The 20,243-nt window shown below is 41.0% G+C and overlaps 1 protein-coding gene across 6 annotated transcripts in view; it reads right to left on the bottom strand.

Moving 5' to 3' along the window:
* Window positions 1-20,243, bottom strand: part of ACSL4 (acyl-CoA synthetase long chain family member 4) — an 88,514-nt gene that overhangs the window by 34,080 nt on the left and 34,191 nt on the right. For 2 of the 6 annotated variants that reach the window (XM_045050317.1, XM_004000790.6), the window contains exons 3-8: window positions 7,476-7,715; window positions 7,055-7,232; window positions 5,598-5,707; window positions 5,340-5,478; window positions 3,093-3,243; window positions 2,814-2,937 (exon numbers count right to left, since the gene is read on the bottom strand). In XM_045050317.1, the coding sequence (XP_044906252.1) occupies window positions 2,814-2,937; window positions 3,093-3,243; window positions 5,340-5,478; window positions 5,598-5,707; window positions 7,055-7,232; window positions 7,476-7,703 (930 nt within the window). In that variant the 5' untranslated portion in view covers window positions 7,704-7,715. Of the gene's footprint in view, window positions 1-2,813; window positions 2,938-3,092; window positions 3,244-5,339; window positions 5,479-5,597; window positions 5,708-7,054; window positions 7,233-7,475; window positions 8,004-13,307; window positions 13,326-17,079; window positions 17,512-20,243 lie in introns of those variants that run through there. The other 4 variants (XM_045050314.1, XM_006943918.5, XM_019824155.3 and 1 more) reach the window with 3 other exon arrangements.

The following is a 20,243-nucleotide window of genomic DNA, read 5'->3' on the forward strand; positions in this document are numbered from 1 at the left end:
GCTAAGGTACAGTGAACACTAAAAGAAAATGGAAAATATTTTAACTTTCTTTGATTAGCCAAATGGCAAAGCCACCTCTTGAAGTCACTGCCGTTGATGAACATGATGGAAAAACACTAATTTGGTAACATTGTGGTTGACAGAATACTGAAGACCCTGCCAGTGACCATGTGGGGATATGCACATATATATCTAAGTATGTATATATTTCTCCTTTCTTTTGTTTTCTTTCATTGCTTACACACATAAATACTATTTGGGATTTCAAATATCAGAGCAACAGGTAGAAAAACTGATAAAGCAGCCCACTGAAAAAGGGAGATGAAAGGAAGAACCAGCTATAATGCAGTTCATTAGTCTGTAAGTTTAGATGTATGATGTGTCTATTAGTCACGCTGACACAGGCGGGAAGTAAACCAGCTCTTAAGGGACAGTGTGATATGCCAGGACCACCGGCTTCATCATAGAGAACTTTCTGCCAATAGAACCAAATTGCTTTTATCCTGCTTTTAAGATGGATAAAGGAAATAAAATAACTGCTTGTTGTTTCATGTATGTGCGAGTGTGTGCACATTTGCAAGTGGAAACCGATGCCCGCACGTGCATATGACACATGGGAGGGCAGCTCTGTAGAGAGAAAGATGGGCTCTCATGTCCTGCAAGTCCAAGCTGCCCTCCATGTAGTGCTGACCAGTTGTCGCTTTAAAGAGCTGTTCCAGGGTAGCACTAGCCACAAGGAGCCCTTCTTCACTTTCTTTATGACTCTATGTAATGTAATGGTATCAGTTCTCTTCTTATGATCGCAATAATCTCAGGACAGCATCACGCTTATCTGTTGGCTTCAAATGTGGCACGTCTAATGTCCCACCTGTTTCTGATTTCCTATCTGAGGGAGATTCCTGGGTTTTTGATTCCTAGAAATATTGAGACTTTTTATTAGGAAGTTCGTGAAAAAGATAGGTGGTGCCCCCCCCCTTCCCTACACTGAGGCTATTATTTCCAGAAAGGCAGTGAAAGCTAGGGTTGCTAGTCCCTCACTTCTGAACTTCCCTAAGGTGGGGGGGAATCATACTCAAAGTTTACTGAAAGGTGTTTCACATTTTGAAACATTTCTAAATACAAGAAAAGCCCACTACAGTGCATCAAAAACATAATCATTGTGGATTTTTTTTTCTTTTAACATTACAGAGTTTTCTAAAAAATTTTTTTTACAGTTCAAGCCCCAGTCTTATTCATAGGTCAATTTTAACTTGACTACATCAAGTCTCGTTTATTACTTTACTTGATCACTTCTTTTCTCCATTACTGTTCTAGCAGATTTTAAATGTGAACTTTCAGCTGAGTAGTTCATACGGCAGCTCTCCATCTTACAAAGAGGTTGTGTTCCCTAAAGTACCAAGTAGGTGGTTGTCTAGAACACAGAACATTTTTCTCATGATAAAGCCGCTTCAAGAGGTGGTTGGATTATCCTGGGAAGTTGCAGGGAGGTGGTCATCATTCAGAAAGGACACAAGGACGTTATGGAGTTCCAGGAATGTTCTTTTTTATCTTGATCTAGATATGGATGGTTACAGGGGTCTATGTGTGTACATTAAATGCAATCAAGCAGTGTACTTAAGATTCATGTCCTTTAAGTTATACATCCAAAAACAATTTTTTTTAAAAAGATGGCTGGAATCTCAAATCCAAAGACATCCATTTAACTTTTTTGACTTAATATCACACAACCTACCTAACCTCTCCCTAAAACCAAGGCATTCCTATCTATACTCAGAAACTCTTTTTTGCCTCAACCTCTGGTTGACATTTTTCTATAGCAACAGGTCCAAAGAAGAAATTAAACAACTGTGGACAGTAGGTATTAGCTGTGTAATTTCAAATGCACGTAAAATACGTGAGTTAGCTCTAGCCATTGTTGGGCTTCCTACTGTGAACAAAGGAGAAGGGAGAACCCAGTTGGACTCCAGGCGCAAAGCTGAGGGCTGCCTTTGGATACGCAATAGAACTTTCCATGATGATGGAAAGGTCTGGTACCTGTGCTGTCCAAAGTGGTACCCACTAGTGACACTTAGCTGCTGAGAACTTGAAATGTGGCTGGAGGGGAGGGGGACAAAACATAAGAGACTCTTAAATACAGAGAACAAACTGAGGGTTGCTGGAGGGGTTGTGGGTGGGGAGATGGGCTAAATGGGTAAGGGGCATTAAGGACAATACTCATTGGGATGAGCCTTGGTTGTTATACATAGGGGATGAATCACTGGAATCTACTCCTGAAATCATTATTGCACTATATGCTAAATTGGATGTAAATTTAAAAATTAAAAAAAAAATTAGAAAACAAAAAGAAATGTGGCTGGAGCAACTGAGAAATGAGATTTTTCTCATATCATTGGAATTATCTCTACTTCAGCGTGCTGTTGTGGACAGCACAGTGTTAGAGAAAACTGAGAGCAAAACTGGGCCACGATCCTACCACCACATCTCCTCCCAGAAAACCTATCCCTGTTTATGGGTAATGTATCCAAAAGACTCGGTGCATTTATCTTCTCTACCCAAGCTATCCAGAGTCAAAATCTCATAAAACAAAATGAAAGTAACTGTAAGCTTCAAAATCATGTAAGAAGATGTAGATGAAGCAACACTAACAAATCCATAACTCTTTTTTACAGCTACATATTTGCCCACAGGGGCTATTTTTGAAGTCGAGGAGAAAGCTGCCAGTGAACTGAAGTGTCTCACATTCGCAGTAATACGTTCTCAGCCAAACAGCGCAACTTAATAGGACGGCGCGGAAAGAGTAAAAGGCTTGTCACCTGGTCAGAGAGTGTAAGTGGAGAAGAATAGCCAATCCTACAGCCGTAGGTAAAGCAGGATATCTCTGCTGTCAGTTCTAGCACATGAGCCAAAGGCAAGTAGCCAATGTAAGTGTCCTTTGGTCTAAAATGAAATAAGAGAAACACGTCAGCCGTCAGGAATAAGGCATGGTTAAGTAGAAACATCAATAGCCTTCTCGTTTCTACACAGATGGAGTTTAGACGATGTCGAACAGGAGCTCTCATCACAAAGAAGAACATGGAATGAGTCTCTCTTACCCCAGCCCAGGAATCCTCTCACACTGGCCTGTCATTCCAGCTATCAAATTGCTATGGTGCATCATCACTCCCTTGGGCCGGCCGGTAGAACCACTGGTATACATGACAATAGCCATGTCCGAAGGAGTTGGTCTGTTCGGAGGAACGCTCGCTAAAAGAATGAAAAAGCACTGCGTTTTCTTCAGTTTAGAAGTTCAATTGCTTACACAAAGATTAAGAGTTTTTAGGTATTTTTTGCATAATGATGAACCATGTAAAACAAATGCTCTCTACTGACAACCGACACAAAAAAAATGGTGATCGAATTTCTGGTTACCTGCAGTGAGAGTCTTGAACGCCACTGTGGCCCTTTTTCTGGGTGTTGAGCCCAATCCCGGTCTACCCCTGCCTGGCCGAGGTGCTGCACACACAGCAGTGCTGTGGAAAGCTAGCCAGGACTTTGGAGAATCAGGGAGATAGACTATCGTGTGCAAGCCCTTCAGGCCTCAGTTTGCTCACCTTTAAAATGAGATGGCTGGGCCTGATTATGGTTCTCAACCACTGGGGGGCATGAGAATTACCTGCAGAACTTAAACAAAATACAGTCTCTGTCTCTGGCCCCCACCTCTGAGCATTCCGGGTCTGGGATGGATCAAAGGCTCCACAGGTGACACTCATACACACCCCTGATTGAAAGCCACTGGACTTGGTATTTTTCTCACTTTTTATAAAAATAATTTCATTTAATAATAACTGAACCATGGACACTGAATTAGATAACCATTATACATTTAACAGATTATTTTAAGATTACGTTCCAGGCAGCACATATAATCCAAAGAACACCAAACCAAAATGATATTTTCTACTGTTTTTAGTGTTGCTTCTTGAAATCTGTATAGGAAATCAGTTTTTCAAAGTACTGAAAGTGTGCCTAGATAAAAATAACACCAAGAGGTCCTTTCTCTCTTCTCTCTCTCTGTGACTCACTCGCTCACTCACTCCTGTAGTTACAACCCATGTTATGTGTCTGGCTTCAGGACTCTTTTGGGTCTTCCAGATTTAGTGCTTATTGCCCTATCTGGATTGGACCATACTTTGATTCTGTCTAATCAAAATGAGACAGGAATTTTATGATACTGAGAGAGACCGTGTGGAGAGGTTTATGAACACTTCATTCCCTATCAATGGTAATATCTAAATAGTATCTAAATTTCACTTCTCCTAGCCCTCTGTCTGAATTTAGGAATATTATTGTTGTTGTTTTCGTAATTTATTGTATTTTCGAAAGAGAGAGAGTGTGTTTGCATGAGTTGGGGTGAGGGGAAGAGGGAGAGAGAGCGAGAACCTTAAGCAGACTCCATGCTCAGCGTGGAGCCTGACACAGGGCTCGATCCCACGACCATGGGATCATGACCTGAGCCAAAATCAAGAGTCGATGTTCAAGTGACTGAGCCACCCAGGTGTCCCTGAAGGTACAAATGTTGCATCATCTTAAAGATCCTGAGCTCCAGTGCTATCTTTGCTTTTCCTGAATGACTGGGGGAGGAAAATAGAGAGGTCTTCCTAACAGATTATATTCAGCCATCTTGAGCAGGGGTCGGCAGACTCCTTTTCAGAAAGGACCAGACGGTAAATATTTTAGGCTCTGAGGGCCATACAGCCTCTGCCAAAGGTACCCAGCCATAGACACTTGTTAAATAGTTGTCATGGTATTCTAGTCCAACTTTATTTACAGAAACAGACAGCAGGCTGTAATTTGCCAACCAATGCACTAGAGTCGTGTTTCTCAAACTATGTGTTGTGAGGACCTTTTCCCCTCTAATGATTTATGGATGGATGCTTTTGTAAAATACAATAAAAAGGGATTATTGGAAAAATGAAATGAACATAACACACAAACTTAAAATTTTTGCATTAGGGGTGCCTGGGGGGCTCAGTCCGTTGAGTGTCTGACTCTTCATTTCAGCTCAGGTCATGATCTAGTGTTTCGTTGAGTTCAAGGCCCACATCGGGCTCTGCGCTGAGGGTGGAGCCTACTTGGATTCTCGCTCTCTCCCATCCTCTCTGCCCCTGACCCACATGCACACGCTCTCTCTCACACACAAAGTAAATAAACATTCAATCATATATGGTCTTGATAAAAATTTTAAAACTTTTTTTTAAATCCAAGAAGTGTACAGTTTCCACTTGCATTACTTCCTTTCCTGACCTACTGACAACAAACCTTAAACAGATGAATAAATTTGTTTTACCGGCTTTACTTACCATTTTCTGGCTTGGATCCCAACTCTTCTACTGATTGCATGCTGTGAATCTCAAATCCTTCAGGGTATTCTGCTTTATTGATAGTCTTATTGTCCACATAAATTATATGTTTGACACAGCTGATATCTAACAGTGCAGTCTGTTGAACAGAAACAAGATCCAGCTATTAAATACGGGCCCACGGTAAACTCAGTTATTGGACATTTTCATGACCTGTCAGATAACACCATATTAATTAAGAGAAATGTTTTTATTTACCTTAAGTTTACTTTCCAGAAGTTCAACGCTAGTGATCAGGTAGGTGGCCTCGGATTCATTTAAGCCATGAACTACAGCTTCTTTGCCAAGCGTGGCATATAAAGTCACAACTACATAATAAAAAAAAAATACAAATGTGAACTAATTAAACAGTTAGGAGCTACATTATTTAAGTCAGCCTTTTGTGATAGGAACATTCATGGATGCACACGTCTTATAATGTAATTTCATTTCACAGTCTCTGCCAATATCTTTCAACGCTGCCTCAAACTTCGAGGTAGCCCCACCTTTTCCTTATAAATTCACAGGATTCTAACAGCCTAAACCTGAAGAAACCCAGAAATACTGGAAGTGCCACAACTGTTCAAAAATTAGGCAATCATGATTCTCGAGGTGAGTAAGTTTCTGGCTGAACTGCTAATTCCGGTCAGAGCTAGCCTACCTAGGACTACTCTGTGACATGCAGGTTCACTGGCCATGGCACCAAACAGTGGGTAAGTCCTTGAGAATCTTCAGACTGAGGATCTCAAGTCTGAATCATGTTCTTACTCCTCCTAGGGAGTTTTTTAAGTGGGCCCAACGTCCACGCTGATTAGTGTCCTCTAAGCCTTAACTGGGTGGCCAAGGAGATCTAGTCTTTAGGAGCTACCAGAGAAAGGAAACATGGGCTGAAACCAGGACCAGTAAGTATCAAAGGACATCTGCTAAACCTAGATCGGATTGGAAATTCAGCTCTAGGCTCGTAACCAAAACAGCAACGTGGGTAAGAAGAGCCACTTTTCACAAGGTATTGTTTATTGAAGTTGGGTGATGGGTACATAGGGGATCATTTCATATTCATTTTTGTTTGCCTGAAATTCAAACTCCTGATTCCTACACTACACCTGCAGTGTTCTACCTCATTCAGTAAATAACTTAGTGCCTAGCACACGACAGGCACTATTCTGGACTTAGAATTTTTTTAAACCATTTCATGCACCATTGCAAAAACAAATGTTTATGAAGCAGGAAGACACCCAACTTTACTTTCTGGCCAACATATCTAATGTGCTCATTTCACACGTAAAACAGAATGAGTCAAATGAGATGCCCTGGACATGAAGCAACAAATTAGAATTATCCTAAGCAATGGTATTTTTGTTTTTAATCATTATTTTGTGTGTCACTTCCTAAAAAACACCCCCAGGTCCCAAATATTTCAGGTACAATTCACTTCCAATTGAAAAGCAAAATCCTAAATCCTATCCATTCAGCTGCCAACTAATTCCCACGCTAGCTCTTAGAAATTAATAGGCATTATCAGATATCTTTTAACTACATTACGTACTGCTTTATGGATACAATGGATGCAGAAAAATTGCTAAAGAACACCTACCTTGAAAACAGTAAGGTTGCAGGACAATTTCACATGTTACTAAAACCCTTTCTGTCCCCCTTCAAAAACACAAGGCACTTACGAGGGAAGTTGTACTTAAAGCAGGTCTGTGCCGCAATCATCCATTCGGCCCTGGTCTCACAGAAAATGGCAATAGTGTTCTTTGGTTTTAGTCCCAATGCAGTGAGTCCACTACCAAAATTATTCACTCTGCGGTTCACTTCGAGATAGCTCATCCACTTATAAGTCCCAAGAATTAACTGTTAAGGAGAGACATTCTCTGAATATTAGTACATTCAAGCAAGCAATTAAAATCCCATTCAAAGTGTAGCGCTCTAAAATTGCCTTTAAGTGAATATACAGAAGCCATGAGCACCTTCTGAGAATTTGTTATGCAGCATATTTAAATGGAATGGCAGCATATTTAACATGCATTTGATTTATGATAAAGTAAAAACATACCTTCCCCTTAAAACAAATTAAAAAGCACAGAAATGCTATACCTTCTTAAAAACCTTTCCATTTGGCTGCATTTCATTTTCTTCACTTAGGATCTCTCTGGTCCCAAGGCTGTCCTTCTTCCCAAACTTGGACACAGCATGATCAAATAACTTATCCAGAGTGTCTGCTCCAGGGATGTCTATGACAGCTAGCGAGTCGAAGTGCGTGACAGAGCGATATGGACTTCCAGGTTTGTCTGAAGTGGGCTTAGCTTTTATTCTCTTTGCCATAGCGTTTTTCTTCTTCGCATTGGTAAGAAAATACCATGGAATAAATATAAGGGCACTGTATATTGTTATTAACAAGTGGACAGGCAGCAAAATAATGGTGAGCACGTTTAGCCTAAGTTTCATAGTGGCAAGGCTTCTACAATGGTGTTTATTTCTTGTTATTCTTTGGCTGCAGAAAGCCTTATTTTGCTGAAGAAGGCAATAATGGAAGCAGCAGTAAGAGGAGTATAGCCAAGGCAGTTCAATTTTAATGATACAGATAAAAGTTAGTAATCTTTGGAAGCCGACAATAAAGTACACCTGTAGGTGAAGACAATGAACCAGGCAGAGAGCAGGAAAAAAAAAACAAAAACAAAACAAAAGAGTATTAACAAGTTGATAGCAACATTGATTTAAATACTCAGGTCTTCAGTAGTTTATATAATTGATTTGATACAGCAAGTTGAAATAACTGGTCTGAAAGACTGGCATTTTCCATTTTAATCATTATTACCATAAACTTCTCAATTTATTTATTTTTTTGGTTTTTAGGTATATTCTGCCCATCACTCTGCAAGTCACTTGAGTGACACTACTTTAATGCGTACACGAATGCACGGATGTGATATTTCAGCTTGGCTAAACTTTGGGAATGCCAATGATGAGGTTTCTCTTAAGTATGCCCATGTGAACCAGGTAGTTTTAAACAGGAATGGGTTTTGTAGCCCAAAGGGGAGAAATCCACCAGTTTAAGGCTTACTTCTCAATGCTCAACCCAGAGATACTATTCTGAGTTCCTCATCAAGGTAAATTTCTGCGGTAATGCTATGCATTATCTCCAGTCCCCCAAAGTGGAACAATACAATCATAAAGTCATTTCCTAAGTGTCCGTTTTGTGCTCAAAATTGCACCCGTGGCCTGGGAGGAGGAGGAGTCAGAAAGAGGTCCGAAGTAGTGTAAGTCCCGGCCTTCGCTCATTACCAGTTACCACTAATGAGGCCATCTGCACACAAGACAGAGCCAGTGTTTTTCAAACGTTTTGGAGGGAGAGGGGCGGCGAAACAAACCACTCCTTTGAATAAAAACTCCTGCCAACGTCCCACACATGCAAGCAAAGTGGAACTGCTCTGGCTGAACCCAGGGGTGAAGTGTGCCGAGTCCCACCCCGGACTTCCTGGAAGCGTGCTCCCAAAGTGCCCACCGAAGCATTTCCAGTGAAAAGCCTGCTGGAAACACCTAAGTGCTGTGGCATGCAGTACAAACAATGTGACAGACATCGTGAGGAAGTGCAAAACGGCCAGCAGTAACTAAGGGGAGCTCTGTGAAGAGTAGACTTTTAAAGTGGACCTGATGTTGGGGATCTGGAAAATTAAGGAGAAAGAATGGAGAGCATTCCGGGCAGGGAAACCACATGGCAAGATGCAGAGGTAGGAGTGAAAGAGCTTTGGGAGAGTGGGAGTGCCCATAAGGACACTAGACTGACTAGGGCATAGAGCGAGTACATGTTGGCTAAATAGGCTACGGGTAGTGCAGGATCTGACAAATCAGACCAAATAATTTTGATCTGATTGAATCAGACAGAAAACTGGGGGCCTCTGCAGGTCAGAAAGAGAGTGCCAATTGGAAAGGAATGGCAGAACCGGCCTCAGGGATGATTATAACTCACAGGGAGCTTGCCTTCAGCTGAGAAAGCTATTTTGGTGAGTAGAAGAGTATTTCAGCGATAAAAATTAAAATAATAGTTCGCTTTGGGACACCTGGGTGGCTCAGTCGGTTAAGCATCTGACTTTGGCTCAGGTCACGTTCTCACAGCTTGTGGGTTTGAGCCCGTGTCGGGCTCTGTGCTGATAGCTCAGAGCCTGGAGCCTGATTCGGATTCTGTGTCTACCTCTCTCTCTGCCCCTCCCTCGCTCATGCTCTTTCTATCTCTGTCAAAAATAAATAAACATTAAAAAATTTTTAAATAATAGTTCACTTTGAGGAGACAAATTGAATGAAGCCCGTCCTTCTGCAACTCTGGTGGAACCTATTGAACCCAGGACAGTTGTTTGTTTTAACACCAATTACTATGAAGTGGTTACCTAAATCCTGCCTCCACTTTAGTTCATGCCCTGCAACCTAGTGGGGCAAGATGAGCAAGAAACTACAGAAACAAAGACCTGGGTTTCAGTCCCTATCTCTGTCACTAAGTGGCTGTGGAAGCTTGAGCCAAACAAGCTATCTGAGCTTAAAATCAAACTAGATCGGTAGCCCTTAACTTCTTAGAGGTGATGGACCCTTTTGAGAATCCAACTGCGACCTATAAACCCAAGATATGCAAAAGGGTCTATGTGATTTTAGGGGGTTTGTGAGTTCCCTAAAATCCATCCATAAACCCCAAAGGGTGACACCAACTCTGAACTAAGAACTGCTGGCTTATATGATTTCCTGGGGTCCTTCCGACTTTAAATTTTGGGATTTACCCTACCTAGAAATTGCTGCCTTGGTCTGACAAGTCGGGTCATTCATCTCTTCAAAACTAGGTATGTCAAGTGTCCATCATGGTGTCTGGTCCTCAATATGCAAGATCCCCTCTAACAATCCTCCATTATTCATTTCACGATGACTCAAATCCACAATAATCTTTCCTTTTTCTAACTTCCTACATCACTTGAAATGTCTACCACTCATTTCGATCCTTGATTATAGTACGGATATTCTAAACATCTAAGCCCCTAAGTCCACAGCAAGGACCAGTAGTTCTCAACCTGATCAAACCCAACACCTTTTTCTTAGAACAAATATTCTGTAATACTCTCTTATCAATCTTGAAAGGTAGTCATAGATGATAACCCACTTACATACATAATTTTAAAAAATAATTCCTCACTGGTAATAGAAAGGAGTACCAAAAGGAAATTAATTCAAGACACAACAATACTTACTTCGATACATAAATTGTCAGAGACAGTACCAGAAGTCCCCCCAAAAAAGTCTCTGAATTGATATTATGCCCTAATGAGTACCACCTGACCTTCAATTGAGACATTGTCAGACTTGGGGCTGAAGATATATGGACAGCTTTTGAAGGGTTTATAATCTAATTGTATTAGTTGCATTATACATTTTTATTAATCTTTTACACATATTTGCCTTAAGGCTCAGAAGTAGGGCAATGTCTTTTGCTTAATCCTCGTAATACAGAGACACATTGGTGTAAACACACACAACACAACACATACACAGCAGACAAGCCTCAAAGAACATTCAGGTGAGGAGAGCTCTGAGACATCAGTTAGTTCAGGTGTTTTCAAATTCTTTCTGGTGGTGATGAGGGGGGCCTGGGTCATCCACTGGAATAAAATCTTATATGAACATGAAAATACAAAGGTAGATAGATAGATAGATAGGTAGATAGATAGATAGATAGATAGATAAATAGATAGATAGATAGATGGATAGATAGATGATAGATAGATAGATAAAAGGAAAACGCAGAGCTGCTTTGGGAGGGGAGGACTGACAGCCCCTGACAGGACTCCTTGGAACCCCAGATTCAGCTGAATGTTTGAACCACTGGCGTTTGCAGTGAATGAGTGACAGCTGAGGCCCGTCCCCCGGTCAGTTGCTCATTCAAGCCAGCCTCTGCCCAGCGTCGCCTGTCATCTGAAAATCTTTCCTTGCCAAAGGTTTTCTAGGGTTACATTCAGGTCTATTGATAAATTGATTTCAAGAAAAGAAGAAAACACCTACTCTGTGTAAGTTTTGAGCCCTTAGTACAAAGATGAGTAAAGCACACATACCTCAATCATTTACATGCATTACATATGTGTTCATATGTATGGTAGGGGGCAGGGAGATCAGTTCACAAATACATAGAAAATGTAGAATGTAATATATCCCATAAGAGGGGTTCCTGGCTGGCTCAGTTGGAAGAGCATACAACTCTTGGTCTTGGGGTCATGAATTCAAGCCCCACGTTGGGTGTAGAGATTACTAAAAAAAAACAAATACTAATAAACTTTTTAAAGTGTGTGTGTGTGTGTGTGTGTGTGTGTGTGTGTACATACACCTCCAGTAAGAACAAAAGGCTAAACATATTCAAGAGGGGGAACTGCATCAGTTTTGGGGGAAAAAAGAGATGAAGGAGGAAGTAGAACCAGCTGGAAAGATTTCACAAAAACCATAGTAGTTGAGATAGGTAGGTTTTCAAAAGGAAAAGAAAAAGAGTGGAGAATGAGGACAGTCCTATCAGAGAGAACAAATGGATGAGCAAATGGACGGAAGCAGAACAGTGCAGGATGGAGGTAAGAACTGGCCAGTAGGGTAGCAGGTGCCTGATGCTTTCCATGTAAGATCCTGCTCCACTTTGGGGATCTAAGTCAATGAGAAAACTGCATTTTTTCAGAGCCAACTTCACTAGCATGTAGCTCTACTGTAAGAGTCACATGCGTATGATGATTTAGCAACTCAAGATTCACCCCCTGGCTATCGCATTACGGGGATATGTCCTCTGCAGAAGAGAAAGGCTGAGTTCCTGGGTGGTAAATGGGTTAAACCGAGGTGGGAGATCTGGGTCTGACCTCGTATGTGCTATGAAGTGTGACTCTGAACAGGTAATATGAACTCTCACAAGCTCTGTATCTCTGTCTAAGCTCATGTATAAAACAGGAATACTGCTTGTGCTATTTGGTGGCATTGTTGGGAGAATCCTTCCTCATGGCCAGCTTACATTCCATGGGCAATAATAATCAGTCTCTGGAATACCCTCTCGAGTTTCTGGCCCCTCTCCCATTTTGTTGTACTTCTTCAGCTAAACTACACCCGGGCTGAATCCAATCCTCCACTGAAGTGTGCACCTGCACCCATGCAGCTGAATTTGGCTAGAAAAAAACCGGACGTGCTGAGCGTCCCCCCTTCACCCCTATTTGAGAAGGACCTGGTGGTGCTGCTCCACTGACTCTTCCCTCACCCACCCCGTTAATTTTCCCTGCTTGACTGAATCGTTCCCATAAGCATCGTAACAGGCTATTACCTCTGTCACTTTAAAAACCATTCCCTCTCTCAGAAGCTCTTCTCTGGTCCCAGCCCCCTTTCTTCTCTTCGGGACTCCTTGAGAGTTGCCTACACTCTTCATCTCCCAGTCCTTTCCCCCTATTTCCTCCGGAACCTACTACTCAGGCTTTTACACACTACCACTCCACAAAAGTTCTCTGATTGAGGGCCCCAAGACTTCCATGCCATCACATCCCAAGGTCAGTTAAGGCTCCCACTTCTCCCTTGATTCATCAGCAGACTTTGACACAGCTGCCCCCTCTGTTCCTCACTGAAACGACTTCACTTGGCTTCCAGGAGACCACAGTTCTTCCAGTTTTCTCCTGACTTCTCTCACTGTTCCTTCTCAGTCTTCTTTGCTGCTTCTTCCTCATCTCCCTGACCTCTAAATGCAACAGTCCTCAGTCCCTGCCCCTCCTCTTGTCTTTCTCTCCACCCATGCCATGGGGATCCCATTTAGTCCCACAGCTTCAGATAGCATATATATACGGTGATGACTTCCAATTTTTTCCCCCTAGCCTGGAGATCTTCCTTAAACACCAGATTTGTCAATCCAACTTCTTCCTCAACAGATCCCCATCAGTTAAATACCTCAGACTTAATATGGTCCAAGTGGAGCTGCTGATCATCTGGCCTCACACCTGCTCCGCCCAGTCTTGCCCATCTCTGTAATTCCAGTCACTCTGACCAAACAAACAAACAAACAAAAAACAAACAAAAAAAACAAACAAAAAAACAAAAAACCCTTAGAGATTCACTTCCACTCTTCTTTCTCACACATTCCACACCGATCAGCAGCAAATCCTACCGGCTCTGACAAGACACATACCCAGTTGAACTGCTTCCCGCCACTTCCACTGCTACTGTACTGGTTTCAGCCACTATCATCGCACCTGAATAAATGCATTTGCCCATCTGATCTCCCTGCCTCCACTTTTATAACACATTCTAAACTCAGCAGCCAGAGTGCTCTGCTGCAAATGTAAGGTTGGTTATGTCATTGCTCTGCTCAAAACCTTTCAAAGGATCCCCATAGGACCCCCTCAGTCCTCACTCTACCCAATGAGAGACTATGTGATCTTTCCCCTATCTCTGAAATTTCTGACTTCCTCTCCTACGCTTTCCCCTGGCTCATTCTGTTATAGTTCTACCTGTTACTTGCTGTTTCTGAAACACATCAGGCATGACCCTGCCTCAGGGCCTTTGTACACACTATTCTCTCTGCCTGGAATGTTCTTCCAAGATACCTGCATAGCTTATTCTCTCATCACCTTTTTGTCTTTACTGAGATACCACCTTCTCCAGCCATCCGAAAATTGCACCCCAACAACCTGCAGTCCCTTTCTCACTCTGTTCTTCTCCTTAGTACTTATCACCAATATGACATATGCTTTCTTCTTCATATTTATTATTGACATCCCCATTAGAACATAAGCTCCATGAGACAGGGTTTACAGTTTGCTGCTGAACCCAGTGATTACTGTGGTCTTTCCAAGCATTAGCAGTTCAATAAATTCGTTGACTGAAAATAAGAATATACATGGAACTACTCTAAAATAATAAAGTAAAAATGTATGCAAGGACCACAGCCTGAAGACAACCAACCTTAGTCATCTTTAAAAAAGAAAATCACTATGTCAAGAATAAATAAAACATTTAAAAAAAGAATAAAAAGAAAATCAGGGGGGTGCCTGGATAGCTCAGATAATTAAGCTTCCAACTTCATCTCAGGTCATGATCTCACAGTCTGTTGAGTCAAGCCCTGCATCGGGCTCTGTGCTGACACCTGGCAGCCTGGAGACTGCTTCAGATTCTGTGTCTCCCTCTCTCTCTGCCCCTTCCCCCCTCACATTGTCTCTCTCTCTCTCTCTCTCTCTCTCTCTCTCTCTCTCTCTCTCATAAATAAACATTTAAAAAAATTTTAAATCACTTGTCCATGCCAACATTCTATGAGAGGGTATCCTGTTAAAATCTGTGCTAATTATAATAAATTTGAACATGTTCTTAGTCACTTAATAGAAAATATGGGGACACTTGGGTGGCTCAGTTAAGCATCCAACTCTTGATTTCAGCTCAGGTCATGATCTGACTGTCATGAAATCAAGCCCTGCATCAGGCTCCATGCTAGGTGTTGAGCCTACTTAAGATTCTCTCTCCCTCAAAAAAAAAAAAAAAGTGTAAATCTGCCTGTTGCACAGAAGTGAAAGATTGCTGTTACAAAAGCCTGAAGTCTTGGGGCAGCTGGGTGGCTCAGTCAGGTAAGACTCTAGATTTTGGCTCAGATCATGATCTCACAGTTCTTGTGTTCGAGCTAGGCATGGGGCTCCACGCTGGCAGTGTGGAGCCTGCTTAGGATATTCTCTCTCTGTCTCTCTGTCTCTCTCTCTCAGCCCCTCCCCAGCTCACTCACTCTAAGGAAATAAACTTAAAAAAAAAATAAAGAAAAGCATGAAGGCTACACAATTGGTACTATGTGCTTTTTCACCAATGCCTTTCACAAAGGTATGCTGTCCTTACATGTATGAAGAGTGATACTGCTGCCCTACCAGAGGACATGAACTCTCAGCTGTGCTTCCTTGAAATCAAGTAATTCACTTGTATGGCAACCAGGAAAGGGAAGGCCATCCTTCTCAGTCACAAAATAATTCACTGTCCCTGCTGATGTTTACCGTTCCACATGGAAATCAGATTAATAACTACATACTGAGCATTTACTATGGGCTAGGCACCACGCTTGATCCTTTAGATGCATTATCTCATTTAATCCTTCAGGAAACCCCTTTGAGGTAGTCCCCTCATTTTACTGATGAGGCAACTGTCTCAGAGAGATAATATGCCCAAGGTGACACAGCAAAGCAGGGATTTTGACCCAGGTCTAATAGATTTTAAAGTCTATGCTTTCAGCTATACTGTCTGTGACCCTGATCATACTGGTATAATCCAAATAGGTGAGAGTGACAAACCTTGTGTATGAAGAAATCCTGGCAGCAATTTTGAGCACTGATCTGTCCTAAATCCTAAGGCATTTTTATGGGTGGGGAAAAAAAGCCCTTTAGGCATCTAGTAAGTCCTAGAAGTCTTAGTGGAAAATCAGATAAAATTTTCTTTTACTTTTTGTCCTGAGGTCAAGTTTAATGTTAAGTATTTCATTCCAGTTACTTCAAACGCTCTCAGATAGTTAGGTTAAAACACAAAAGCATTAGTGATACATTTAAGCTTTAGCATATGCAAAGTAAACACATACTACATATTGATTAAAATCTGAATTTAAAAGAAGAAATCATCTCCCCCAGAAGCATGTGACACAACATCAATTTAAGAATGAAAGAGAAAAACTCATAAACTGAAGTCGATTAATGCCAAGACATTTTTTTTTCAGAAGTTTGAGAAAATGGAGTAAACCAAGCAAGGGCCCATGCATTTGCCAACCTGAAATACGCAATAAGGACAAATTAACTTCACCTGTCCTTGCACAGGACTTTATCAAAATGTAAAAGGCATCAATTTGAAAACCAACGATGAACTGTGTGAGTGCTACTTGAAGAAATCATATTTTCAAGTCACACGTTATTTAAGGATAATTTAAATACCAAATAAAGAAACAAGTTGCCTTCTGAAAAGGAGTAGCCATATGCACTAAACATTAAATCAGGAAACAATTATAAAATTTCAAAGAGATTAAACAGATAAAGCGTACCTGTGGCTCTTTAAAAGATCATATTTCTACACAGATGTTGCATCACCAAGACTTTTGTAAAGGGGTGGAGTGCTTTTTTTAAAATCCTAGTTTCTTTCACACATTCTTTAAAAAGTTCCAAACGATATTAACATACAGGAGAAAGCTCAAATACAATGTTAAAAGAATAGCTGCATTTGGTTAATGAAATCAAACTTTACAGGAGCTATATTACAATAGAATTCACTTAATATTTTAATAGTGAAACTTTAAAAATATTACTGTTTTAAGAAAATAAAAGGCATTAAAAGAGTAGCTAGTAGGATCTTTTGCTGTTAGTCTGCAAGACTGAATCATCTTGTGAAAGATATATTCATCAGCCCCTTGTAAGTCTCACCTGATTCAAATTGACAGACCAATCTAATCAATATGGCATAATCTGTACAATCAAGCTTTAAATCCGATACATAGCAATTAGAAGAATACATCTGAAAACTGAAAAAGCAAAACAGAAACAAAGACCTAGGGTGAACATATACATGCCCTATCCCAACTCACTGCACCTGTGCCTAGCAAGCTATTTTTTTTTTTTTTTTTTTTTTTTTTTTGATCAGCAGCGTCTCACAACTATGACTGATCTTTGGGTGCGTCTCTAACAAGATTAACCAAGCCTGTCTACTTCATCACCTGGAGAGTTATTAACTCCTGAAGTCGCCATCCTGCCAGTCTCTTCCCAGCTTTTCCCAGCAAAGAAAGCACCTCAGCTGCCATGTTGAAGATGCTCTTTCACACTGCAGCAAAAGTTCCCTCCCATAATGCCTTAAGAACATCCCCAGCATGCATCAGATTATGTTTTTTCTAGGTCATAGGATCTTGTAATTGGGATCCTATCTATATGTGTTGAAATAAGGTGATCTAATGTGTTGAAATGAGGAGATCTGGGAGCCAATGTTGCTGCCTACACATTTCACATACATTGTGTAATTATATATCTATTCCCCATTTTAAGTGATCATCACACACTTGATTTTTAAATATTATGAAGCTTTCAAAAGTCAGGAGTTGGTTGTATGGATTTTACCCAAAGCTTGCATTTAAGGAATTGTGAGGATAAACCATGTTAGTAATGGCCACATACTGACGAAGCATGATGTTACCATCCAACTTTATCAGACACCTGGAAAAGGGAAGAAAAACTAAGTTCCGAGAGGTACATGTTTGGAGAAACATAAAAAAGGGTTCAGTGCCATAAAGGGTGAGTAGATAGCACAGTGCCCATTTCAATGTTCTGCAGCTACTGCTGAAAATTAACTGCTACAGATCCCTGTAAACAAAACCTTGCTGCTGAATTAGGGGGCGCATCGCACCGTGGTGTAGCCTTTAATTTTGTCTGTAAAGTCTTCTATTGCCTAGGTAATTTTTCTCCAAAGGAACACAGTTATGGTTTTAACAGATGCTAATAAAAAATAATTGGGTTACAGAACTTCACTTTAAATTAGGGGAGCCTGGGTGGCTCAGTCGGTTAAGCGTCCGACTTCAGCCAGGTCACGATCTCGCGGTCCATGAGTTCGAGCCCCGCGTCAGGCTCTGGGCTGATGGCTCAGAGCCTGGAGCCTGTTTCCGATTCTGTGTCTCCCTCTCTCTCTGGCCCTCCCCCGTTCATGCTCTGTCTCTCTCTGTCCCAAAAATAAATAAACGTTGAAAAAAAAATTTAAAAAAATAAATAAATAAATAAAAATAAATTAGGGGAGCCTGGGTGGCTCAGTCGGTTGAGCATCCAACTGCAGCTCAGGTCATGATCTCACAGTTCATGAGTTTGAGCCCCACATTAGACTCTGTGCTGACAGCTCAGAGCCTGGAGCCTGCTTCAGATTCTGTGTCTCCCTCTCTCTGCTTCTCTCTCTCTCTCAAAAATAAATAAAAGATTTTAAAAATCAAATTAACTTAGTTATAATAAATGTATTTTGACCAAGTGAAAGTTACACAGACTCTATCTCCTGTCATGTTACCTACTTGTCAACAATAAAGTAATACAAACCACAAGTATAGATTACAAAAAAAAATCTGTGACCAGCAGTAATACTCCCATAGTAATAACTTTGTGTAGCAGGGAGAATTTTGCAACTATACCTTTTTTGCCACATGACTTACCCTCCACATTTGCTAGAGGAGCCAGTCTAACAGGTTAGTTCTTTGTTAATGTAGTTACCCAGTACTTTATACTGTTAAAAATTATGCAACAATGTAATCTTTATTTCTTACAAAATGGCCAAATAAGTCACTAAAATTCAACCCCATGGCCACCATGTGAAACTGGATGACCCTGTTTTGTTTTTTTTTTAAAGCTCACTCTGCTCTTCAGTATTAAATACGTCTTTATAAGTGAGACTAATAAAAGAACTCAAAGACTGATCAATCTGTTGAAGACTGAAATCCTGTAACCATTCAGTCAACTCTCAAATATTAGCACTGGTAAAGAGAAGGGCACAGATATTCCAAAGACAGATCATTCAAAATGTATATTATGGGGGGTGGGGTGCCTCACATTTTAGAAATTAAAAAATTATTAACTAAAGCATGTATTTATGAAGCTAAATACAAGAAGCCATGGAAAAGTACTCATAGAGTCAATGTCTCCATACTAGGGATGAGGAATACTTTCCATTCTGCTCTCTTCACGTTCATTTGTTTACCTGGCCCATGCATGTTTCACTAAGGTGAGGGAGGGAGGGAAATGGAATTCGGTATTTCTGTTTTGAAGTGTATTTTGGGATAAGCAAGACCAAGCTCTGCCAACTGAAGAGGAGTCTCTAAAGTGTCAAAGACACTCCCAAGAACCTGTACACACTCCTGAACACAATTGGCCTTATGTTTCTGCTAATGCTTTTTGGCAACTCCCACTCTTTGCCTTGGTAGTTTTTTCTCTTACCTATCTAGATGGGCTGTAGGCCGATTGCTATAAATGTTTATCTATGTTTGCAGTGTGTGTGTGTGTGTGTGTGTGTGTGTGTGTGTGTGTGTGTGCGAGAGAGAGAGAGAGAGAGAGAGAGAGAGAGAGAGAGAAGTAGGGAGGGAGACAGAAAGGAAACAAACTCTCTGTGGATAAATAAACTATACAAGTCTGAATACTACTGCCCTCACAATGGAACCACAGTCTATTTCCCAAAGGAAACACTAACCTCACTGGTATCTTACTTCTTTGATCAATCCCGGCATAGTGTGCTAAGTAGCTGAATTCAGAGACAGTGAATTCAGGTCTGCTTATGAAAATTTCTGGCCGCGCTTAAGGTTTTTCTAATGCAAACTAATAATCTGTCGACTTTAGCACTGAGCTGTACAAGAACATCAAGTCTTGAATTTCTTTACACTTGCAATTCAAAAATAGTGATTAGCACATGAAAACTACCAGTTTGTTTCAAGTTTATAACCTATTATAATTAAAGCGATTCGTAGAAAGACCAGAAATACAAGAGAGGCAGCATCGTATACAGGGTTTTGGTCCTGGTTCAGCAGCTTGCTGAACTGTAAGACCTGGAACAAATTAAATAACTTCTTGTCTGTTTCCTCATCTGTAAAATGAGAAAGCTGGGTTCTTATTTTAAGATATCACAGACCAGTAAGTTTTTGAAACAAAAAAAAGGATGGTGAGAGAAATAACACAGCTGCCTTTTTTTTTTTTTTTTTGGCCAGGTATGGACATTTAAAAAAAAAAAAACAAACAGGGGCGCCTGGGTGGCGCAGTCGGTTAAGCGTCCGACTTCAGCCAGGTCACGATCTCGCGGTCCGTGAGTTCGAGCCCCGCGTCGGGCTCTGGGCTGATGGCTCAGAGCCCGGAGCCTGTTTCCGATTCT

Source organism: Felis catus, chromosome X (genome assembly GCF_018350175.1).
Source record: "Felis catus isolate Fca126 chromosome X, F.catus_Fca126_mat1.0, whole genome shotgun sequence".
NCBI classification, from domain to species: Eukaryota; Metazoa; Chordata; class Mammalia; order Carnivora; family Felidae; genus Felis; species Felis catus.